Here is a 26,119-nt window from a genome sequence, read left to right as displayed (position 1 = left end):
ATTCTTCAGTGCTCAGCTTTCATCACAGTCCAACTCTCACATCCATATATGACCATTGGAAAAACCATAGCCTTGACTAGATGGACCTTTGTTGGCAAGTAATAGCTTTGTTTTTGAATTTGCTATCTAGGTTGGTCATAACTTTCTTTCCAAGGAGTAAGTGTCTTTTAATTTCATGGCTGCAATCACCATCTGGAGTGATTTTGGAGCCCAAAACAATAAAGTCTGACACTGTTTCCACTGTTTCCCCATTATTTCCCATGAAGTGATGGGACCAGATGCCATGATCTGTTTTCTGAATGTTGAACTTTAAGTCAACTTTTTCACTCTCCTCTTTCACTTTCATCAAGAGGTTTTTTAGTTCCTCTTCACTTTCTGCCATAAGGGTGGTGTCATCTGCATATCTGAGGTTACTGGTATTTCTCCCTGCAATCGTGATTCCAGCTTGTGCTTCTTCCAGCCCAGCGTTTCTCATGATGTACTCTGCATCGAAGTTAAACAAGCAGGGTGACAGTATACGGCCTTGACGTATCCTTTTCCTATTTGGAACCAGTCTGTTGTTCCATGTCCAGTTCTAACTGTTGCTTCCTGACCTGCATATAGGTTTCTCAAGAGGCAGGTCAGGTGGTCTGGTATGCCCATCTCTTTCAGAATTTTCCACAGCTTATTGTGATCCACACAGTCAAAGGCTTTGGCATAGTCAATAAAGTAGAAATAGATGTTTTTCTAGAACTCTGTGGCTTTTTCCATGATCCAGCAGATGTTGGCAATCTGATCTCTGGTTCCTCTGCCTTTTCTAAAACCAGCTTGAACATCTGGAAGTTCATGGTTCACATATTGCTGAAGCCTGGCTTGGAGAATTTTGAGCATTACTTTACTAGCATGTGAGATGAGTGCAATTGTGCGGTAGTTTGAGCATTCTTTGGCATTGCCTTTGGGATTGGAATGAAAACTGACCTTTTCCAGTCCTGTGGCCACTGCTGAGTTTTCCAAATTTGCTGGCATATTGAGTGCAGCACTTTCACAGAATCATCTTTCAGGTTTTGAAATAGCTCAACTGGAATTCCATCACCTCCACTAGCTTTGTTCATAGTGATAAGACTGATCATAAACTAGGCCACAAAACAAGTTTCTACTAATTTAAAAGGACATAAATTATATCAAGCATTTTCCTGATCACAATAGTATGAAACTATAAATCAGTTACAGGAAGGAAAATGGGAAAAGCACAAGTATATGGAGGTTAAACAATATACTACTAAAACTCCCACATCTTTTATGTCTACTGCATTGGCAGGTGGGTTCTTTACCACTAGAGCCACCTGGAAAGCCCAATCACTAGTAGTGATATTGAATTTGTAATAAAGAAATTCCCAAGAAACCAAAGTCCAGGATTGAGTGGTTTCACTGGGGAATTCTTTCAAATATATAAAAAGGAGCTAATACCCATTCTTCTCAAACTATTCCAAAAAATTTAGGGGGGCAAAACACTCCCAAATTCATTCCTTGAGGCTGCCATTACCTTGATACCAAAACTGGACAAGGATAACACAGAAAAGGAAAATGATAAGCCAATACTGCTGATGAAAATAGATCTAAAAAGCCTTAACAAAATATTAGCAAGCCAAATTCAACAATATATAAAAATGATCATACACCATGATCAAGTGAGATTTATTCCAGGGATATAAGTATGGTTCAATATTTAGAAATCAATCAATATTAAATAGTACATTAATGAAAGGATAAAAATCACAGGACAATCTCAATAGAGAGAGAAAAAGCATTTGACAAAATTCAACATCCTTTCACAGTAAAAACTCTCATCAAGGTTGTTATACAGTTATCATATCTCAACATAATGAGGCCATTTATGACAAACTCACAGCTAACATCATACTCATTGGGAAAAAACTGAAAGTATTTCCTCTAAAGACAAAGATGTCCACTCTCACCACCTCTATGTAACATAATATCAGAAGCTCTAGGCACACCAATCAGAGAGGGAAAATAAATAAAAGGTATCTAAATTGGAAGTGAAGAAGTAAAATTGTCACTATTTTCAGATGACATGACACTATACATAGACAACACTAAAAGTGTCCACGAAAAGAACTAATTAATGAATTTAGCAAAGTTGCATGATATAAGATTAATATACAGAATCTGTTGTTTTTCTATATACTTTTAATGAATAATCACAAGGAGAAAGAAAATAATTCCATTTAAAATTGCATCAAAAAGAATAAAATACATAGGAATTAACTTAACTAAAAAGGTAACAGACTTAAACTCTAAAAAGTATAAACCAATGATGTAGGAAATGAAGATACCCTGTGTTCTTGGAGTCAAGGAATTGATACTGTTAAAATGTCCATGTCCATCAAATACCCATGAAATTTTTCACAGAATTAGAACAAATAATCCTGAAATATATATGGAACAAGAAAAGACCCTAAATTGCCCAGGTAATCTTGAGAAAAGAACCACCAATCTGGAGGTAACACACTTCCTGATTTCAGACTATACTACAAAGCTATAGTAATCAAAACAGCATGGTACTGGCAAAACAGAATAGAGAGCCCCCAAAACCCCACACACTTATGGTCAATTAATTTACAACAAAGGAGGCAAGACTGTACAAAGGAGAAAAGACAGTCTTTTCAATAAGTGGTGTTGGGAAAACTGGACAACTATGTGTAGAAAATGAGATTAGAACATGTCCTCACATTACACACAAAAATAAACTTACACAAAAATAAAGATCTAAATGTAACACCTGAAACCATAAAACTCCTTAATTAAAGAAAACTTAGAACACCCTTTGATGTAAATTGTAGCAATTTTTTTTGGATCTGTCTCCTCAAGTAAAAGAAATAAAAGCAAAAATAAACAAATGGAACCTAATTAAACTTGAAAGCTTTTGCACAGCAAAGACAACCACTGACAAAATGAAAGACAAGCTACAGAAAGGGAGAAAATATTTGCAAATGATATGATCAACAACAGGTAACTACTTGAAATATATAATCAACTCAGATAAGTGAATATCAAAAAACAAACAACCCAACTGGAAATGAGCATAAGAACTGAATAGACATTTTTCCAAAGAAGACATACAGGCACATGAAAGGATGCAGAACACTGTTAATCTTCAGAAAAATGAATATCAAATACACAATGAGATATCATCTTACACCTGTCAGAATGACTATCATCAAAAAGACCACAAATAACAAATGCCGGTGGGGATGCGGAGGAAAAGGAACCTTATAGATTATTGGTGAGAATGTAAATTTGTGCAGCTACTATGAAAAGCAGTATGGAGGGTCCTCAAAAGACTAAAAATATAACTACCATATGATCCAACAGTAATTTCATTCATATATCTGAAAAAAACAGAACAAAATATACATGCACCCAATGTTAATAGCAGCGTTATTTACAATAACCAAGATTTGGAAGCAACCATTAACAGAGGAATACATAAAAAATTATGTTGTACTTATACACACAATGGATTATTACTCAGTCATAAAAAATAATGGAATTCTGCCATTTGCAACAACATGGATGGACCTAGAGGTTTTTATGTTTAGTGAAATAAGTCAAATACAAATACCATGTTACCACTTACATGTGGAATCTAAAAGATAAGAGAATTCCATGAATATAACAAAACAGAAACACACTTAAAAATATAGAGAACAAACCAGGGGTTACCAGTGCAGAGGGGAAAGCGGGGAGGAGTGAGATATGGGTATGGGGTTAAGAGATATAAACTACTATGTATCAAACAAGCAACAAGGATACATTGTACAGCACAGAGAAATGAAGTCATTATTTTATAATAACTTTAAATGGAGTATAATCTATAAAAACCCTGAATCACTATGTTGTATACTTGAAAACTAATATTCTAAATCAACTATACTTCAATAAAAAACAAAAGGAATGAAGGACCAACACATATGACAACATGGTTAAGTCTCAAAAACCTTATGCTGAGTGAAAGAAGCAAGATGCAAAATATCATGTATTGTATTATTCCATCTGTATTAAGTGTCCAGAAAAGGCATGTCTTCAGAGACAAAAAATTTATTATTGATTGCGCGGGCTGGGGGTAAGAATGAGGAGTGCTTGCAAATGGGCATGAGGTATCTTTTTACAGTGATGGACATTTTTCTAAAATTGGAATGTGGTGCTAGCTATACAACTCTGTAAATTTTCTTTAAAAAAATCATTGAGTTATATCCTTAGAGTGAGTTTTATAGTATGTAAATTATACCTTACTGTTAAAAAATAGATATGAAACCACCATGCCGTTTTATATGCAATTCTGACTTTTATAAATAAACCTTCTAATACAAGACTTTTATAAGATAGGGAAGGCAGCCCTGATCCACAAAAACAGTATGACAGAGGTTCCCAAAAGTTTGAAAACTAATCTTAATATTCTCGCTCCACACATGGATGAGTCACATGGCATTAGTGCCTGACACCTAATAGGCCTCAATAAATGTTTACTGGACAGAAAATTAAACCATCTTTACAGGGTGACTTTCCCCCAAACATACCATCCACTTGATAGATGAAACGCAGTTGATTAGGGCATTTTTTCCTTAAGAAAACTTACATGAAACATCAACATCTCCAGGGAAAAAGTTGTCTTAGGTAGTCAGAATCATTTACTAGGCTATGATGAGGTAAGATACTAACTCCTGTGTGCTACAGACCCTCTTGATTTAGTTGTGGGTGTAGACCTAGGTTGACCAAGGTTTAACTGTGCATCAACAAGAGTCATGGTAGAGTAACGGAGGTGGAAAAACTGTACATGGGCTTTCCACCATCATCGCCTATACATGACCCAACTCACTTGCACTGACATTTCATTTGCTCCCTAACTGCAAAGATGGCTACATACCCAGGGGAGTAAATGGAATACTTGGTGAACATTGCAGTCTGCCATAGCTGCCATCAAGGGGCCTTGTCTCAGGATTCTTTTCCACAGCTAGAGACAACCTCCTTCTCCATCTAACTGATTAAGAACCGCTAATCAAGAAGTTAGGATAGATGACCTTCAGATTCTTTGAAGCAAATTTTGAAGGACACAAATATTCTGCGTGGTATCCCTGAAGCACTTTGCTTTTTGGAGAGGAGGTGGTCCTTGATTCACCTTCCCCCCACCCCCCACCCCCACCACTGGAAGGATATCATCTGGTACATGGTAGCAGCTCATGGAGAAGGAAATGGCAACCCACTCCAGTGTTCTTGCCTGGAGAATCCCAGGGACGGGGGAGCCTGGTGGGCTGCCGTCTATGGGGTCGCACAGAGTTGGACACGACTGAAGCGACTTAGCAGCAGCAGCAGTAGCTCATGGAGTATATGGAATTGAATTTTGTCTCAGAGAAACAGGTCAGGTGAAAGCCTACAGTCTGAGTACGAATAACTCCCATCTTCCCATGGTATTCTTCAGTCACAACTTTTTTTTTGGTTGACATTCCCTCAAATCAGTTAAATAGAACCAAGAAATACAGGTAAATTCTGAGGGAAAAGGAGCAAAAAATGATGCAATGTAAACAAACACTTTTACTGTTTTATAGCACCACAACTATCACCTCATCTATACATAATATTTTGTTATATATTATTATACATAATAAATAGTGCTAAACAAAAAATAAGATCAATGCTTTAGAATAAAAGAAAGAAATGAATCAAGATTTATGTTATTCCCATGTGATGGTATTTGGAGAAAATGTCTCATGAGGCTGCTACCAATCCACATTCCATTATTTATAGTATTAATATTTTAGCCCCTTAGCTTCTGGTCTCTGTTCTTGAAATGTCAGTCTTATCTTTTTCAAATATTACCTTTAAAATCCAGGACCAAACTCCTTAATTCTGGCAATTTTGACTTTCTGTGTAACATTCTCATGCTTTTTTCTTTTTTGAAGATTAAAACAAGATCCCCAAATGAAACTTCTGTTGCTCAGTTAATTATTCTTTACGCTGCACATATTCAGTAACAACTCACCCACTATCTAGGATGCTATTTCTTTTTTGACTGAAATTTTGCCCATTGCTCAAGTCCCAAATGGGTCTTAACCCCACTGTGAAACTCTCCCTGAATATTTCTGCTCTACTGGCCTAAGCTCCTGAAGAACCTATGGTCTACAACAGTCATCTACGCACCAGGAACTATCCAGAAGTCTTCATTAAACTTTTTGAGTCTCCTTCTCCCAGGTAGACAGAGTATGAGCTTCTTTAGAGACTATATTACATTATTTTATATCCCCATATATGGATTAATAGAGGACACTCAAGAAATATTTATTGCATACCTACTCTTGAGCTAGGCCTTGTAGAGGAATAAATGTGCCAGTAGGTGTATTTATTAGCTGAATTAATGTTTGAAGAATCATTAAGTTTTTATATTTTGGAATTTTACATTGGGCTGGATTTTTTTTAAATGCTGCTACTCCAAATTAAGCTTTAATATACATCATCCTCATTTATCAGTATTTCCTGAATTTATATTTTAGTTTTAGTGAAAATATCATTCTTGAAAATATAAATGCTGGACTTCATTTTTGAGAATTTATCCTTACATTCATCATCTTCTGATTCTATTTCATATACCAATATTATGTTTCCCCTTGTCATTAGCAGATATGTCCCTGGATCTCCAAATCTACATCTATACACAAAACTTGCGTCCAAAGATTATATCTTTTAACAGCTGGATTGCCTATTATGCTAGGTATGATAATATACAAAGAAAAATATCTATTTCCCCTAATAATTACAATAACATTATTAAGTGTTCCTCTAAATCCATATTAAAGCAATAACAAACTACAGATTCTTGGAGTATAAAATAATCTTTAGTAAATTTTATTACCTTGTTCCCTTTACCATTCAAAAATCCATTGCTAATCTGCGAATAATGTTCTTTCTAAAAGAAAAACACCCTCTGAAAAACTCTCCTCCTGCCATTCTTGCATTATGCCAGCAGTTTATTTGCTTTTCCTTTGACATCTACGCCTTTAAAACTAGCAAAAGAAAAAAAAAGAGAAAAGTTTAACTCTCACATCTCTCACTGTGTCGTAAAATCCTTTGTCAATTACCCTGTGTGCTTGAGAGTTGTCCGTTTCTTTTTCGATCGAATTACAGTTGTCTCGGCACCCTGATTTACCAGTTTGATCCACGCTGTACTGGTTTTATCAGTTTGGTGATTCTTTTTACAGATTGAGCACCATGATAAAAGTCTAAAAGTTGGGCAATTCCAGGCTAAATTGGAGCAGTCTTTTCCCGTAAAGCTACCCGGTACCACACTAAATTCCAGGGAGAATGAATGATAGATTATGCACCAATAGGGAGTGGAGAAGAGTATTTTGTCTAAATTTGCAACCCAATCCTTGGGAGCCAGAGGTGGGAATTTTAAAACGGGGTTGGTCTTTTCTTTGGAATTTTCTTAAAGGGGTATCACTGCCCGTTGATGTTAAAGTTTACCGAACACTGCCAAATTACTGGTTTGGATTAGAGGATTGCCTCCACCCCTCCTTGTTTTGAGTGAGGCAAAATGTGAAACTGACACTTGACAAATGCAGACAACTTTTAAGAGTGTCCATAGGATAATATGGGCTGCCGAAGTGGCTCAGTGGTAAAGAATCTGCCTGCGATTCTGAAGACGCAGGTTCTTCGATCCTGAAGACGCAGGATATCTAGGTGGGGAAATGGCAACCCACTCCAGTATGCTTGCCTGGAAAATTCCATGGACAGAGGGACCTGTTAGGCTATAGTGGGTGGGGTGGCAGAGTCCGACCCCACTGAGCAGGGCACACACAGGATAATATATTAATACAAAGAATCACATGGCTACTTTTGTGTCAGTTTCAGATGGTAGACGTTATTTTGCCATAGGTCTTATTTTTACTTAATGTGAGTCTGCTCTGTTATCTCTAACAGTAATTAAGTAAACCAATATAAATCTATAAAGTCAAGATTGCTTGACAATGAACCAGTAGTTTAATCAACATCAAGCTTTTCAAAGAATAACAGTGGTTTCTTAAGAGGAAGGTTTTTTAAAACTTCATTTCAGAAGAAACGTTGTCACACTAACAAGCAAGGAATTTAAAAAGTATTTTGTACTGTTCCCTAACAATGCTTGGATTTTTTTTTTTTTTCCCCTTTTTACCAACATGAAAGATTCTTCCTTTTATGACTCTTTCTGCTGACACGGGAATATTTTAAAATATTTATTGATAGACTACTCAGTCATGCTAGGAACTGCCAGAGTATTTTATTCACTAAATTGTTAGTGTCCTTTTAACGATAGTTTCTCGCAGCGCACTTCAAGTATTTCAAGAGCAGAGACTAGGTTACTGCCTCACGTTTGGAACGAACTTGCCAGCGCGCAGTGACTTCTTTTTATACTGTGCTTTAATAAGCTTACTGCTGTTGCTGCTGCTACTGCTAAGTCGCTTCAGTCGTGTCCGACTCTGTGCGACCCCATAGACGGCAGCCCACCAGGCTCCGCCGACCCTGGGATTCTCCAGGCAAGAACACTGGAGTGGGTTGCCATTTCCTTCTCCAATGCAGGAAAGTGAAAAGTGAAAGTGAAGTCGCTCAGCCGCGTCCGACTCTTCGCGACCCCATGGACTGCAGCCTAACAGGCTCCCCCGTCCATGGGATTTTCCAGGCAAGAGTACTGGAGTGGGGTGCCATCGCCTTCTCCGAATAAGCTTACTACTTGATCACTAACCTTGGCCATATTACAGAAAACCACCGGGTCTCAGTTGCGACCGTCAAACGAGTATAATAATAGTATCTGTGTCATAGGATTGCCATGAGAGTTAAGTGAGATAACCTGTCCACAGATCTTAGAACCTTGCCTGGTACACACTGGGTGTTATTCTTCTAATTTCTTAACGTATGTATTGAATACGAGGACAAGTGCGTCAGTGAACGTATGAACAAAAGAACTAATAAATTACTGACTGTCCCTGAGGCCGGAGCCAGCTAAACCACCCTCTCAAAACTCTGAGCACAAACCTCCACCTCAACCGTAACCCCCGAAGCCAGAGCCGGAAGCAAGGACCGAGCCGGAGGCGGGGCCAGTAGCAGAGAAGCCGCAGTTTTGACCAATAGGCACGTTGCTTGGAAAACGAGCATCTCGCCTGACCTATCGTAAGACGGCGACCACAGGGGCGTTTTATCGCGAGCTTCCTCGCCCGGGCTCACTCCTCCCCGCAAATCTGAAGAGAGGGTCCCGCCCCGCCCAGCCCCGCCCCACTTTCGCCCGCGCCCCGCCCCGTCGCCGCCGGCGCTCCGCCCCGCCTGCCGAGCCCCGGCTAGCCGTCCGGCGCCCCTCAGCTCAGGAGCGCTGGCTTCGCCGGCAGAGGTGAGTGGTGCTTCGCTGCTTCGGGTGCCTCACGTAGCAGTGCCCTGTGGCCCGGCCGCTGGCCAGGCAGGCCGAGCCTGGCAGAGGCGTCGGGCCGCAGCAAGTGGACCTTGGCCCGAGCGGGCCCACCCGGGCCTCGGGTCTCCACTGCCGCCGGGCCCTCCTAGCCCTAGGTGGTCGCAGAATCCCTTCACCGGATCAGTGAAATCCTTTCTACTAGTCTCGCTGCTTCCAAACTCTAACGGCGAGAGTGCTTGGTTAACTGGGAAAAATGGCATGTGTTCTGCCTGACTTCTGCCAGCCTTCTCAGTACTGAGAAAATAACAAACGCTTTTATTGTACGATTTTAATCCTCTAATATCCAATATTAGGAAGTTGGAGTGGGTATTCCACCGAGTTAAGTATGGAAGTCAATCGAAGGTACTCCTTTCCCTTTAAAACACACCTGCTTAAAAGTGTGTGGAATTTTCTTAAGGTGGAAAGGTTTGTTTGCTTTAAACAGTAATAGAGTGGATTGGTGTTTACCTGTCAGAAAACTCCTATGTAGGTGCAGTTGTATACAGCTAATATTAAGTGCATCATTTGCTTTTAATTGTAGATAAGAGGTACCGAAGGGAGTATGTGTGAGAAAATTATCCTGTACTGCCAATGAATGCATTTGGAAAACCATTACCATTATTTATTATTGACAGCTTTCAGATTTCATTTGTGTAGATTTCATCTGCCAAACTGCATTTTAACAGAATGTAGTGACGTTTTTACGGAGAAGGCAATGGCACCCCACTCCAGTACTCTTGCCTGGAAAATCCCATGGACGGAGGAGCCTGGAAGGCTGCAGTCCCTGGGGTCTCTATGAGTCCGACACGACTGAGCGACTTCACTTTCACTTTTTACTGTCATGCATTGGAGAAGGAAATGGCAACCCACTCCAGTGTTCTTGCCTGGAGAATCCCAGGGACGGGGTAGCTTGGTGGGCTGCCGTCTATGGGGTCACACAGAGTTGGACACGACTGAAGCGACTTAGCAGCAGCAGCAGCGACGTTTTTAAAGCAGTCAATCCTACCCATCTCTGCAGGATTTAGAAGGAAAGCCATCAGGTTATGCTGTATTCTCTCACTGGATCTAACCATCAAGGAGTGTGGGCTGTGCTTTGTGGTCTTAAATTTGTGTAAGCTTTGCCTACCGTTTAAATAGTAATAGGAAGAAACACGGGCCCTACTGAAGTTCATGAAAGGCTGCACTGTAGAAGAATGCACAGGCTTTGAAGTCGTTCATTTGGGTTGGAATTCTGAGGAGTTGCTTTCTGAGAAAACTCAGTTTCCTCATCTATAAAACAGGCTAAATAACATATATCGCAATGCAGAATTTTAAGGATTGAGAGATCAAAGCACATAGAAGGCTCAGCCTATAGTATCTACAAGCTGACCTTAGATCAGAGATGAAAAACACTCTACTGTGCAGTGTTACTCACATGGCCTACTTTCAGCAGTTCATCAGCTGTTTGAGGGCCTGCTTTGTGCTAGAAGCAGGAATACAAATGTGAAGAAAACAGTGGGATCTCTGCCCTCAGGAGCTCATGGTACAGTCTCTTGGCTAGATTTATAATAGATAGATACATCAATAAATATATAGATTATAAATTGTGGAGAGTCCTACAAAGAAAGAGGAAGAGAGAATCATTTATTTGGGATGGAGAGGTGATTTTACATTGAAACCTGAAGGGTGTTGAGACAGTGTTTTCAAGGCTAAGAGGAGAGCAGCAAGTGATGTGAAGAGTGCGGCCCTGAGAAGCACTAGAAAAGCCCAGGACTTTGGTGAGAAACAGGAAGGGTGCTGCCAGGCTGAAGGAGTGGGTGGGGCCAGGTTGTGGAGAGCCCTCAATACCTGGCAAGTTTGATTTTTCTAAATAAACTTTTGAAGGTTTTTTTTTTTTTTTTAAGAACTCATGTGAGTAGGGAGTGAATTTACCTGAGAAAGAGAGGGATACATAATTGAATTTACTTTTTTAAAAGCTCCCTGCTAAGTGATTAATGTATTACAGATTGACTAAACACAGGGAGACCAGTAAAATATATGGCCAGGAAGGAGATGACTGGTTTTCCATTTTGGCAGATGGAGAAATGTGGATTGATTTGAGGTGTATGTTGGAGATGGAAACCATAGGCCTTGTGATGGATTGGAGGTGGTGGGTGACTCATTCATGATAGGTGGGTGGAATCATTCTTGACTTCAGGCTTTCCTGGTGTTTGGAAAGACCGGGAGAGATTTGGATAGGTGATGAAAATAAAAAACTCCTATTTGAAAGTGTTAAGTTTGAGGTGTTTCTGAGACACCTAAACTGCTTCCAGTTTACCGTTTAAGTGAATAATTACCCAGGAAGCTTCCCCTTCCAATAACGATCATCAACGTTATTTCTAGCCTAGTTATCCTTGCTTCACAGAGAGAATTAAGATGTGGAAAGATTATCTTGTTTAGAGTCATGTAATATGTCTCATAAAAATAGGGAAGTGAGTTGCTAGTATAAAAATGGGAAGGTATTGGACTCTCATGCTCCATTGGGGAGATTATTGAGTACTCCATATTCTCTGCCCTTTCATATAAAATAGCAGATACTTTCCTATTAGGAGTTAGAGTTTGGAAATAATGGAATATAAATGAAAAGTTACAAAACACTGCTTACTGAAAGCTTATGTTACTACATTTGTACTAATTTGGTGTCAATTCTCAGTGAAAATTTTTCTTAAGAAAAAACATTTTCTTTGAAAGGTATTTTCCTTTGGAGAGTTTGAGGAAGTGTGCCCAAGTAAACGAGAGCAGAATCTTTGAACAAAGCTCAACTTGATTTTAGTGTTTTACCGTTTCCTTAGTATCTTGTAGAATCCTGTTGGTCTGTGTTTGCAAAGACTTCAGTCTGGACACACTTCCCCACCCAAAGAAAAAAAATCCTTTATTCCCTTATGAGCTGCTTGACCTTCGGCAGATTATTGTAGCTCTGAGCTTGTTTCTTTTTGTGGTGATTGTGAAGTTTGTTTCTGCCCTGTGTCTAATTGATAAGATGGCAAATCTTATTTCTCCTCCTACCCATGTCAGTTTAGAGCTAGAAGGGAATTTAATCTGTTCTGGGTTCTGGCCCTTACCAATAAATTGTTGTCTCCATTTTATATGTTAGGCAGCTGAAACCCAGAGAGGTTGTATTTCCTAGGGCAGTATTTCTTCTTTCACTGAAAGAATAAAGTAAAACTATGTTCCCAGGCCTGTTTCTTTGCTACTTAAGATATCTGCAAAGCTAAGAAGAGAGGACAATGAGGAGAAAAGAAAGAAAATATTACAATGTAGAACAATATTTAGATAGTAAGAAGCGAAGAAAATGAAGCTGTAAATGATCTAGTCATATTAAATATTTTAAAAATATTTTAAGCTAAAGACAAAATGAGGTAGGAAGGAAGGAAATGGCTTTGCTGTGTCTGATTTTTAAGTTCTTTCTTTAGTTATGTGTTAGGAAACTGGTCTCTGTTCTCTTAGATAGGGATTCCTATCTCAAGTTCAAGAACTATTTTTTCAAATAGGACTATTCTACTAAGTAGTAAATATTGTTTAAATAGTGAGAGTACTTTTTTATTAGTTATTCATTTTAATCTTTTAAATATGTATGAAAATTTAGTTGCTGTGAAATAAAAATGTAGGAATTGATGTATAACTCTCCTTTTAATGTCTGCAAATAGCTATGTATGCTAACTGGTTTATTTGGCAGCTTTTGTTACCAGTATCATAATTTTCAGGTTTTTTGTTCTCTTTAGAAATGGATCAATTTTGACAAGATGTAGTACTGCAGCGTGCCTGATGGAATATGTTCAGCCATGGCATCCGAACTTTGTAAGACGATCTCTGTGGCAAGGCTGGAAAAGCACAAGAATTTGTTCTTAAATTACAGGAATCTGCAGCATTTCCCATTGGAGTTACTGAAAGATGAGGGACTACAGTACTTGGAGAGACTCTACATGAAAAGGAACTCCCTTACAACCTTGGTACAGTATTACATTACATTTTTTAAAAGTTATTTATAATGTAGTCCTGATCAAGATATGTTTTATGTATCTTAAGATATCCAGAACCAAGATGTATATCCCCTCTTATTGTGTAAACGTGTAATAAAAGTACATATACAGTGGTGGAAATTATTTAGGTAATTACTTAGGTGGAAATTCACTAATTCCTGCAGTTACAAAGTTGCCGGAGTTGTATAGGAAAGCAAAATATTCACTAATATACCACTTAGTCCCACACACTACTGCATATAAGATAGATAGCCAACTAGGACTTACTGTATAGCTTAGGGAGCTCTACTCAATATTCTGTGATAACCTATCTGAGAAAAGAATCTGAAGAAGAACAGATATATGTACATGTACACCAGATCACTTTGCTGTACACCTGAAACTACTGCAGCGTTGTGAATGAACTATACTACAATAAAATTAAAAAAAATTAGTCCCCATTCAGAAGCCCCTCTTCACTTAGTCTGTGCGTCTCTCTGGGCCTGTGCTTTCTTTGCTGTTAAGATTCTTAAATGATTTATGGATGTTATAGTATCCAATAGACCAGTTAAAAAATAAGGAAGAGAAAGGCCAACAAGGATGACTTTGATTTAGAGGTATTTAAAAAGATAATAATTTGAAGATTAAAATACTAAAATTAGCATTAGAAGGCTTGATGTGTTTTGAGCATTTTGAAAAACTCCAAAACCAAAAAATCTACATGATTGCACTGTGAAAATCAAATGACTTTGAGCTATCACCCAATTTATTGGGGAAATTTTTGCCACAGAAGCCAACATTTTATGATATTAAAAAAACTAAAATATTTCTCAAGAGAATGTCTCTGTCAAACTTTTTATTCCCAATATTTACCATGATATTTGGTCTCTGTTTTAAATGAATTTGCTTTATGTGGACTTTTCTGATTATCATTGGACCTCATTTAAGTTTTTCACATTGAATTCTAGTTCTTATTCATATTAGATGATTTATGAAGTCTTATTGTTTCTTTGTGAATGGGCCCTTCTTCATTCCCTTCTCTGAACGTATATGAGTATCTGAAAATATACCTTACTGACTTCATATATATGGAGTGTTTTTCTGGAAAAGTTTTTAATCTGTGTAAAATATCTACAGTGTGTAGAAAGCATTGCTGTGTCTGAAAGTAAATGTAAATCTATCTTTCATTTTTAGTCTTTGGCATATTGGTGTATGGGGCTTCCCAAGTGGCACTAGTAGTAAAGAAACCGGTTGCTAATGCAGGAGACGTACGCAATGTGGGTTCGATCCCTGGGTCAGGAAAATCCCCTGGAGGAGGGCATGGCAACCCACTCAAGTATTCTTGCCTCGAGAATCCCATGGACAGAGAAACCTCCAGTCCATGGGATTGCAAAGAGTCGGACATGACTGTAGCAACTTGGCACACACACATATTGATGTATGTTATTTTGCATGCCTAGATTTTTTCAGATTAAAATGTTCACTTTTCAAACCTTAATAATCATATTAATCCTTTTTGCAAGACCATCATTCCATAAAGTGAAACTGTATTTATGTAGTGTTTTTTACCCGCTTTGGAGAAGAAGTGGTATAAGAAATAATTTGTCAAGTATTATAGCCTAGATTTTCTTATGTTTGTTGTTAATATACAAAGAAAAGGTTGTGAGTGGATTACGTCTCAAACAGTCATAGTCTACTGTGGTAGAAGTAATTGACCTTTGCTTATAAAACTAACAATAAACTTCTGGTTTTGTGGCCATTTCTTGCCTGAATTTTTCTGTTTATGAAAAATTTAAATATCTACTATTTTAACTGATATAATGGCTTCCAAACATACATTTCAAGTTCATTATTTGTCACCTTGTTTGTTGAAGATTAAATTGTTGCATATGTTTATAATGTAGGTGTATGTATTTTATTTTAATGGTTTCTCTTAGCTGGAACATTTGATTCATGTGTATCAAAGAGCTTTTTCAACTGTGAAGTGCGATACAGATATCAGTATGTGAGAATGGTAGCAACCATACCATTCCCTGACTATGCTGAGCATAAGACAGCTTATTTATCCAGTAGAGTCTGCGAATGGCTTCCTGCACAGGTTTTGAAAGCAGATGGAACAGTACTTGCCCTTGTGTGCTCCAAACTAGTGAGTTCAGGCTTTTGGAATATTTGCTGGTGTTATTGATAGGGTATATTTCCTATAGAAATAACATTTAGTATGTGAAATTTGACTTACAACTGCAGTAGTGTCCAAAAGAAAAAACATTATTGGAATCATACAGTATCTCAAACACATTAAGAATTAATTGGCTTTTTTTTTTTTTTTGAGGAAGCTTGAGAACCTGCCAGTCATTTCCATTTCCACATTGTTTTGTTATTTTTTATTAACGTTGTTTTATTGTGTTTAAATGTCCTGTCCTCAGCATTCCCCATTTCCCCTACTGATACGAAGCCTCTTGGTGAGAAGAGGAGTCACTGAGGCCTGACTTCTGTCCTTCCTTTTTCTATTTAAGTTGCTCTGTATCGCACTGTGGTTTGTATTTGTAGGATGATTGTGTGTCAAATGCTCAGAACTTGGGGAATGCCCATTTTAAAATGGAAGGACAGTGAGAAAGAATAAACTTTTTTTATATATAAAAGAATAACTTCCTATATTACCTATGAAAATGATATGTGCCCTATAGCAACCAATATAGAGGAAGACATGGAAAGTAGTTGTTTCTCTTTCTGTTCATCCAGTTCTGTGCTTTGGAATAACCAGTATTTATAGTTGGATTTTGTCCTTCCACTACTTTGCTTCTGTTTATATAATTATGTACTCTGTATTTTTTGTCTTTTTAAAAAACAAAAGGGAATCATACTATACATATTTCTCTGCAGATTTCTCTCTTTACTTCATTCTTATTCCGCTAACTTCTAGGCCAAAAAGTATACATACATCCTTGTATTTAGGATCAAATCTCAAAAGCAAGATTGCTGGATCAAAGGATAGGCATGTTTTACATTTTAAAGTATTTTTGAGCAGTATTTTATTGTATAATATTACCATTTATTTGTATATCTGAAAAATCATAAAACTTTTTTAATATGAGTTAATTTATATAGGAATACTGTTATATAATTAATAGGTAAATAAGAAGTAGTTAGGAAGCATTGTGATTTTGGTTCCTAACATTTATCTTAGAAAATGTTTTGAAGAATTTTTCTATCATTATTTTAAATGCTATTCAAAATTATTAAGTCTCTGATCTTTGTGGTAGTTTGATATTAAGAGAATAGGAGATACAGGTTCTGTGTTTGTCATAGGCATCCACATAGTTGTTAGATGAATAAATAAATGAATATAAAGTAGAATAGTGTTAAGGACTATAGTACAAGTATATGAATTCCAGATTGAGAATCTTTTATCCAGGGACTCTGTCTTAAATTCTGTATCCCCAGGCCTGGCCTACTGCCTAACATATACAGGACACATCATCTAATTCTATGGATCAGGATTGTAAAAGACTTTTTAAGGAAGGTGCTATTTGCATTGATCCTGAAGAATGACTTTGACAGGAACTTGGGAGGAAAACTATCACTTATTCATTCACCATGTATTTATTGAGTACTTACTGTATATCCAGTATTCTTCAAGGCGCTGACAATCAATACCTCATGCAACAGATTCTTACTCTCATGGAATTTTTGTTTCTTGACTTCCCAAACTGAAGAAAAAAATATTAACTGAGATTAAATGGCAGAAGATTAGGATCAATATTTGTCCAAAACTTTAGTGACAAAAGGTGATGGTGACTGTGACAGGGACTGTGTTAGAAGCTCTGGAGAGTGGAATGCAAGTTTGAATTGGTGAGGAGGAGATGAAAAACTAGGTAACAAGGTTAGTGGGTCTAAAGATTTGGTTTTGATTTGAAAAAGCAGGCATAGCCGGAGGGTCTTGACAGAGAAGGACACTTTTTCTTTCTCCTTTTTTATTTTCTTTCCTCTTTACTTACCCCTCTTCTCTTTTCTAAGAGGAATGAGTTGAGCCTGTGTAAATGCTTATGGGAAATCTTCATTAGAGAGGAGTTGAAGATACAGAAATAGGAAATAATTAAAAGTTCAGGATTTCTAAGAAGGTAGGAAAGGACGGGCCCCAAAGTACAGTTGGAGGGAGGGAATGACTGTGAAATAGTATCCCTTCCTCCTTTAACAAGAGAAAGGAAGGATAGGTGCACAGGAAGATACAGACTGGGGGGGAGACAGTTTTTGTCTGATGACCACCACTTGGGGAGTGAAGATCTGTGGAGAGTGCAGGTTTGAAATGATTGCTGTGAAGAGTCATGGCAGTTTGTTTTGAGAAAGGTGGTAGAACTGTTGGGATCATTCAGCAAGCAGTTGATAACTAGACTTATGGTGGAACCATCTGCTTGTTTAGGGAGTTTTTCCCTGCAGTTCTTAGCTGTCTGAGGTATAAAGAATTTGGGATGTTGCATTTATGCAGGCTGAAGTTTTTCCAGGTACAGAGGGACTAAGGAGGTTTAGGATTTTGGCAAGAGTGATTAAAAGGGTGGGGCATGGAGTCTAAGCTGAATTGGAGGCAAAGAAAGAAAGGAGTGAGTGAATAGAGAAAATGAAGTGGGTCCAAAGGATCCCGACTTATACTGGGCATGATTGAGTGAGCCATCCGGATGGATGGGATATTCTGGTCGTGGAGAGAGACTTAGTCATGGAGAAGTTTCAGATGATGACAGGTTATGAGTGTGCAGGCTGAAGGGGGCTGGGGTAGAGCCTACCTTGTCCCCTTGCATCCCAGTCCCTGCCCTTGCTCCACACCAAGTAGCTGGGATCTGTGTAAGAGTGAGAGAAGGAATATAGCATGGAAGCAGAAATCAACAGTGGAAGCATTTGAAGTCTGCAGTCCCAGGAAGAGAGTATTTTCATTGTTTGGTAACAGAACTTAGTACTAGGAAGTAATAGACCCAGATCTTACATGCTTAATCTCTTTGGAGCTTAGTTCCTTCTTTTAAAATAAAAGGTGGCAAGTGACTTGCATGGAGGAAAAGAACTCAACCTGGAAACAAAATTATTCAATGATCTGCGAGTTTCTCTTAATGAGTGCAGTAGGTAGAAGGCCGTCCTGGGGATGTGGAAGAGTGACCTCCCCAAATAACTGATGGAGCTCTCCTGTGTTGCCAATTTTATTTATAAATATGAATGGGTAGAAAAAAATGGCATGTAAATTTTAGATGAAATAGGGTGGTTTGGCGTGCTGCGGTTCATGGGGTCACAAAGAGTCGGACACGACTGAGCGACTGAACTGAACTGAAGAGCAATAGAGTAGATGGATCCTGATTAAGCAGTTAATCTATGCAACAGAAAAAAACTTAAAAATGATACCCTTCTGAGCTTGAAGGGAAGAAGAGGTATATCCATCATAATCCTGAATTGGGGTGACAGAGTAAGGTGCAGATGTATTTCTTTGCTACTGGCCCAGAAGAAAACATTCCTGACCTTCCCCCATCAAATATGATCAGGCAAATCATAAAAAAATACAGAGAGTCAAAACACAAAATGATATTTAACTTTTAGCAGAAGAAGTGGTAAAACATTGATCATCCTTACCTAGTAGATTGAAAGAGGTTAATTGCTGATATTGAAGATTATCAACACTGTGTGTGTTGAAGACAATGGGGAGCAGATGCTCTCACATACTACTGGAGGGAGTAGAAATTGACTCAGTGTTTTTGGTTTGTGGTTGGACCATATCTAGCAGAATTTTACATGCACATATGTTTGAACTAGCATTTTGACTTGTGAGAATTTCAGTTCAGTTCAGTTGCTCAGTTGTGTCCTACTCTTTGCGACCCCATGGACTGCAGCACGCCAGGCCTCCCTGTCCATCACCAACTCCCGGAGTTTACCCAAACTCATGTCCATTGAGTTGGTGATGCCATCCAGCCATCTCATCCTCTGTCATTCCCTTCTCCTCCTGCCTTCAGTCTTTCCCAGCATCAGGGTCTTTTCAAATGAGTCAGCTCTTCACATCAGGTGGCCAAAGTATTAGAGTTTCAGCTTCAGCATCAGTCCTTCCAATGAGTATTCAGGACTGATCTCCTTTAGGATGAACTGGTTGGATCTCCTTGCAGTCCAAGGAACTCTCAAGAGTCTTTTCCAACATCACAGTTCAAAGATCAATTCTTTGGTGCTCAGCTTTCTTTATAGTCCAGCTCTCACATCCATGGGAGAAGGCAATGGCACCCCACTCCAATACTCTTGCCTGGAAAATCCCATGGATGGAAGAGCCTGGTAGGCTGCAGTCCATGGGGTCGCTGAGGGTCGGACTCGACTGACTGACTTCACTTTCACTTTTCACTTCCATGCATTGGAGAGGGAAATGGCAACCCACTCTAGTGGGGTTTTTTGCCCAGAGAATCCCAGGGATGGGGGAGCCTGGTGGGCTGTCGTCTATGGGGTCGCACAGAGTCGAACACGACTGAAGTGACTTAGCTAGCTTAGTTCACATCCATACATGACAACTGGAGAAACCATAGCTTTGACTCGATGGACCTTTGTTGGTAAAGTAATGTCTCTGCTTTTTAATATACTGTCTAGGTTGGTTATAACTTTTCTTCCAAGGAGCAAGCATCTTTTAATTTCACAGCTGCAGTCACCATCTGCAGTGATTTTGAAGCCCAGAAAAATAAAGTCAGCCACTGTTTCCACTGTTTCCCCATTTATTTGCCATGAAGTGATGGGACTGGATGCCATGATCTTAGCTTTCTGAATGTTGACCTTTAAAGGCAACATTTTTACTCTCTTTCACTTTCATCAAGAGGCTCTTTAGTTCTTCACTTTCTGCCATAAGGGTGCCATCATCTGCATATCTAAGGTTATTGATATTTCTCCTGGCAATCTTGATTCAGATGGGCTTCATCCAGTCCAGCATTTCTCATGATGTACTCTGCATATAATAAGCAGGGTGACAATATATAGCCTTGACATAATCTTTTTCGTATTTGAAACCAGTCTGTTGTTCCATGTCCAGTTCTGACTTTTGCTTCCTGACCTGCATACATATTTCTCAAGAGGCAAGTCAGGTGGTCTGGTATTCCCATCTCTTTCAGAATTTTCCACAGTTTGTTGTGATCCACATAGTCAAAGGCTTTGCCGTAGTCAGTAAAGCAGAAATAGATGTTTTTCTGGAACTCTCTTGCTTTTTTGATGATCTAGCAGATGCTGGGAATTTGATCTCTGGTTCCTCTGCCTTTTCTAAAACCAGCTTGAACAACCAGCTTGAACTTTGATCTGAACATGAAAGTTCACGGTTCATGTATTCCTGGCTTGGAGAATTTTGAGCATTACTTTACTAGCATGTGAGATGAGTGCAATTGTGCAGTAGTTTGACCATTCTTTGACATTGCCTTTCTTTGGGATCGGAATGAAAACTGACCTTTTCCAGTCCTGTGGCCACTGCTGAGTTTTCCAAATTTGCTGGCATATTGAGTGCAGCACTTTCACAGCATCATCTTTTAGGATTTGAAATAGCTCAACTGGAATTCCATCATCTCCGCTAACTTTGTTCATAGTGATGTTTCTTAACGCCCACTTGACTTCACATTCCAGGATGTCTGGCTCTAGGTGAGTGATCACACCATTGTGATTATCTGGGTCATGAAGCTCTTTTTTGTACAGTTCTTCTGTGTATTCTTGCCACTTCTTCTTAATATCTTCTGTTCTGTTAGGTCCATACTATTTCTGTCCTTTATTGAGCCCATCTTTGCATGAAATGTTCCCTTGGTATCTCTAATTTTCTTTACCCAACAGAAAAAACAGCCAAGTGAACAAGGATACTCCTCACAACATTGTATATGATGAAAAATTGTGAAAACCTAAGCTTTTATCCATATGGGCTGGGTTAAAATCAGATAGCAGCTACCATCATTTGAGGTGTTACTAAGTGCCAAGCACGGTTTTAAGTAATTTATATGTGTTAATCTAATTAATCTGCAAGATAATTATATGAGGTAGGCACTATTATTCCTGCTTTATAGACAAGTAAACTGAGGCATAAAAAAGAATACATCAAACTTAGTAGAGATGATAGCTGTGGAAGATGGAGGCCACAAGAGTTGGGATAGGAGCTCTAATAAACAGAGCCTTACACTTAAGTGTTTATAGTAAAAGAGAAAGGTCCTACTACTGAGTTTGGTTTATATTCTTTTCAGTAGATATTTATGATTTTTATAATTAAACATGAAAATGAGTTTGTTGGAATTTGCTGGTACTAGGATCTTTCCCAGCTCTCAGATTTATTAATCAGTGAGTCTAAACATTTTGATTTACAGTGATGGTGATGCTTGCGTTTATGCTCCTTGAAGCTGGTGGTTGGGTTGAGGGTGGAAAGTGTTGATGACTGAGAAGTCATCCAGCTATATGCTCTACCTGCTTTGAATTTGGTAAGAGTAGTATCTAGATCAAATGATCATCAGAACACCTTGAAGGGAAAACCAACAAAGAGATGGTAAAAATGAGCACCATGCAATCAAATGTGCCAGAAGAAGTAGGGAGAGGGAATGATTTTGTTTTTGTTTGATGGTGTCATTTTGAATTCCAGCAAAGGACCTCTGTTTCCCCCTAATTTGTCAGACCCTTGTATCTTCCACAGCCTCCATAATGACCATGAATGCTGTGTTCTCGAGTTAACACTGTACAGAAACATCTTAGTTATTTCTAAACCTGAATGCATGGAAATAGCTCTGTCTGTGTTTTAATGCTTATTTATAATGTATGCTGCTGCTGCTGCTGCTAAGTCGCTTCAGTCGTGTCTGACTCTGTGCGACCCCATGGACTGCAGCCTACCAGGCTTCTCCGTCCATGGGATTCTCCAGGCAAGAACACTGGAGTGGGTTGCCATTTCCTTCTCCAATGCATGAAAGTGGAAAGTGAAAGTGAAGTCGTTCAGTCATGTCTGACTCTTAGCTACCCCATGGACTGCAGCCTACCAGGCTCCTCCATCCATGGGATTTTCTGGGCAAGAGTACTGGAGTGGGGTGCCATTGCCTTCTCCCTAATGTATGCTATAGACCTGCAAAACATTCATTACAAATGTACCAGTAACTATCTCAGTTAACACACCTGTGCCTGAAAAGTGTGAGTTTTGTTATCAGTTGAGTCATTCAGTCATGTCCAACTCTTTGCGACCCCATGGACTGCACCACGTCAGGCTTCCCTGTCCATCACCGACTCCCAGAGCCTACTCAAACTCATGTCCATCAAGTTGGTGACACCATCCAACCATCTCATCCTCTGTCATCCCCTTCTCCTCCCGTCTTCAATCTTTCCCAGCATCAGGGGCTTTTCCATTGAGTTGGTTCTTCTCATCAGGTGGCCAAAGTATTGGAGTTTCAGCTTCAGCATCAGTCTTTCCAATGAATATTCAGGACTGATTTCCTTTAGGATGGACAGGTTGGATCTCCTTGCAGTCCAAGGGACTCTCAAGAGTCTTCTCCAACACCACAGTTCAAAAGCATCAATTCTTCGGCACTCAGCTTTCTTTATAATCCAACTCTCACATCCATACATGACTACTGGGAAAACCATAGCTTTGACTAGATGGACATTTGTTGGTAAAGCAATGTCTCTGCTTTTTAATATGCTGTCTATGTTGGTCATAGCTTTTCTTCCAAGGAGCAAGCGTCTTTTAATGTCATGGCTGCAGTCACCATCTGCAGTGATTTTGAAGTCCCCAAAAATAAAGTCTGTCACTATTCCATTTTTTCTCCATTTATTTGCCATGAAATGATGGGACCAGATGCCATGATCTTAGTTTTCTGAATGTTGAGTTTTAAGCCAACTTTTTCACTCTCCTCTTTCACTTTCTTCAAGAGGCTCTTTAGTTCTTTTTTGCTTTCTGCCATAAGGGTGGTGTCATCTGCATATCTGAGGCTATTGATATTTCTCCCAGCAATCTTGATTCCAACTTGTGCTTCATCCAGCCCAGCGTTTCTCATGATGTACTCTGATATAAGTTAAATAAGCAGGGTGACAGTATACAGCCTTGTTGTACTCCTTTTCTATTTGGAACCAGTGTGTTGTTCCATGTCCAATTCTAACTGTTGCTTCTTGACCAGTATACAGATTTCCCAGAATGCAGGTCAGGTGGTCTGGTATTCCCATCTCTTTAAATCAAAGGTATTTTTCCTATTGAATCTTCAGATTTAAGTATTTTGTCCTCTCAGTGTTACTGGTTGGTTGTCAGTAGATCCTTGTCAGATAGTAAACCAACTATTTGAAATAGCTTGGAAAATTAATATTGACCTATAATTTATTCTGCTGAATCACAGAATTTTAAAGCTAGATGGAGCTTTGTAGATAATTTAGGCAGTTTGTCTCTTTGAGGTAAGTAAGCTTAGAAGAGGTTAATAGATGGATCTCAAGTCATTTTTGTGGCCAGTTAGAGCAAGACACAGGTCTTCTAATTTGTAGTTCTGTCAGTGCTGCTTTTGTAATTCTGCAGGTATTTGTTGGTGACCTGTTTCTAGCCTCGCACCATGTAAAAGTTTAACTACATTTATCCACTGTGGAACAATGAAGTGTTCCACGTTAAGTGAATTTTCCTAGTTACCTCTTTGAAGTTTACTTCTTGAGTTTTACTGTGAGTCTGATTGTTCTTGATAGAAATACTTTTACAACATGCATCATTCTGTACATTCTTAAAGAAATATAGGGAACATGACTTAACCCACTCTTCCTGACTTGTAGTTTTGGCCTGGGGAATTAGGAGAGAGTTTAGAAAGACGTGACAGGGATACAGACCTTTCACTCTAGACTCTATCCTTATGTACTTGAGGGATTCCGTGTACAAGCAGAAGGCTTGTACACATTTGTGTATGTTTCCATACGTTTAAATTCATTTTCAAGCATTCACTATACTAAAAATGAGGCACCTATGCACCAAGAGTGAGATACCAGTTTCTATATGTTAGTCCCATCAAATCAGTCTCTCTCTCTCTCTCTCTCTCTCTTGATTGATAGATGAATATAGATAAAATGTATTTAAGGTGTTTGAAATATCATGCTGTGAGCTTGGAACATTGTTCCTTCCTGAAACAAGCAGTTGTGTCATAAGCATATAGGATTGTAAAGGCTAGGTGTATTTTTAAATGGTTAATCTGGCCTTATGGAAAAGTGTTTAGTATTCTTTTTTGTGTGTCTATTTTAACTTTGAAAATTCCATTTATAAAATCATTGAATGCACATTAAACAGGTTTTTTTAAAAAATAGAAAGTAGGTAGGGGCAAATGATGATCCAGTCTTCAACCCTTGTTTAGGATATCTCTACAGCTTTCATTTTTAAACAAATATTTTTAATATTAATACTTTACAGAATTTTAGTAATTTTTAATGTTTGTTTTCTTTTGAAAAATATTCAGATACAGACATCCCTTGGTATCTGTGGGGAACTGGTTCTAGTACTCACTCCAGTACCAAAATCAGAGGCTGCTCAAGTCCCTTGTATAAAATGGTTTGGTATTTGCATATAACCAATGCACATCTTCCTGTATACTTTACATCATCTCTGCTGCTGCTGCTGCTAACTTGCTTCAGTCGTGTCCGACTCTATGTGACCCCATAGACGGCAGCCCACCAGGCTCTGCTGTCCCTGGGATTCTCCAGGCAAGAACACTGGAGTGGGTTGCCATTCCCTTCTCCAATGCATGAAAGTGAAAGTGAAAGAGAAGTCGCTCAGTCATGTCTGACTCTTCATGACTTCATGGACTGCAGCCTACCAGGCTCCTCTGTCCATGGGATTTTCCAGGCAAGAGTACTGGAGTGGGTCGCCATACATCATCTCTAGATTATTTATAATACCTAATACAGGGTAAATGCTATATAAGTAGTTGTGAAGACAGTGTGAATGTTATATAATAGTTGTTGGTGTAGCAATTCAAGTTTTGCTTTTTGAAACTTTCTGGAATATTTTTTCCCAGATTATTTTTGATGCATGGTTAGTTGAATCCAAGGATACAGAACTCACACAGGCCGATTGTACATATTTCAGTTTGTAAATGTACTAGATGTACAGACTTTTTAACTTTGAGCATATTTTTCTGTAAAAGTTTGTTGCTAAGTGAAAAATATCAATCTGGAAATTTTTTTTACATTTTTGGCAATAAAACACTTGCAGTTTTGCAGATACTTAACATTTATTTATTTATATTTTTAAGAGAATAATTTTAACCTCTATAAATATCAAGCAAGTACTTCATCATTTTAAGAAAATAATTAAAAATTTTATCGTTCATACAGTTAAGTAGTTCTTTAATGTTCTGTGTCGAAAAGAGCTAAGTTTAAGTGAAAAACTGGCAGTGAGTGTAATACTAACTAGTATTAGAAAGTAATACTAGAAAGTTACTTTCTAGTATGATAACTACTAGTTATATGTAGTACTGTTTAAATTATAACAAAATACTGAAAATTCAATTCCTTCAGTTCAGTTGCTCAGTCGTGTCCGACTCTTTGCGACCCCATGAATCGCAGCATGCCAGGCCTTCCTGTCTATCACAAACTCCCGGAGTTCACTCAAACTCATGTCCATCGAGTCAATGATGCCATCCAGCCATCTCATCCTCTGCCGTCCCCTTCTCCTCCTGCCCCCAATCCCTCCCAGCATCAGAGTCTTTTCCAATGAGTTAAC

The 26,119-nt window shown here is 38.6% G+C and overlaps 2 protein-coding genes across 12 annotated transcripts in view; one reads left to right on the top strand and one right to left on the bottom strand.

Annotated features, from left to right (window-relative positions):
* The window catches only part of TTC23 (tetratricopeptide repeat domain 23), a 160,433-nt gene extending 151,299 nt beyond the window's left edge, over positions 1 to 9,134 (bottom strand). For 2 of the 8 annotated variants that reach the window (XM_061394258.1, XM_061394265.1), the window contains exon 1: positions 7,095 to 9,108. The gene's annotated coding sequence lies outside the window, so the exon portion shown is untranslated. Of the gene's footprint in view, positions 1 to 6,904; positions 7,056 to 7,094 lie in introns of all 8 variants that reach the window. The other 6 variants (XM_061394261.1, XM_061394259.1, XM_061394264.1 and 3 more) reach the window with 6 other exon arrangements.
* Positions 9,135 to 9,213: 79 nt separating this feature from the next.
* LRRC28 (leucine rich repeat containing 28) overlaps positions 9,214 to 26,119 on the top strand; it is a 193,629-nt gene continuing 176,723 nt past the window's right edge. For 2 of the 4 annotated variants that reach the window (XM_061394273.1, XM_061394270.1), the window contains exons 1-2: positions 9,272 to 9,406; positions 13,204 to 13,431. In XM_061394273.1, the coding sequence (XP_061250257.1) occupies positions 13,264 to 13,431 (168 nt within the window). In that variant the 5' untranslated portion in view covers positions 9,272 to 9,406; positions 13,204 to 13,263. Of the gene's footprint in view, positions 9,407 to 13,203; positions 13,432 to 26,119 lie in introns of all 4 variants that reach the window. The other 2 variants (XM_061394269.1, XM_061394272.1) reach the window with 2 other exon arrangements.

The sequence above is a fragment of the Bos javanicus genome, chromosome 21 (assembly GCF_032452875.1).
Source record: "Bos javanicus breed banteng chromosome 21, ARS-OSU_banteng_1.0, whole genome shotgun sequence".
NCBI lineage: Eukaryota > Metazoa > Chordata > Mammalia > Artiodactyla > Bovidae > Bos > Bos javanicus.
This window is presented reverse-complemented; position numbering and strand designations above follow the sequence as displayed.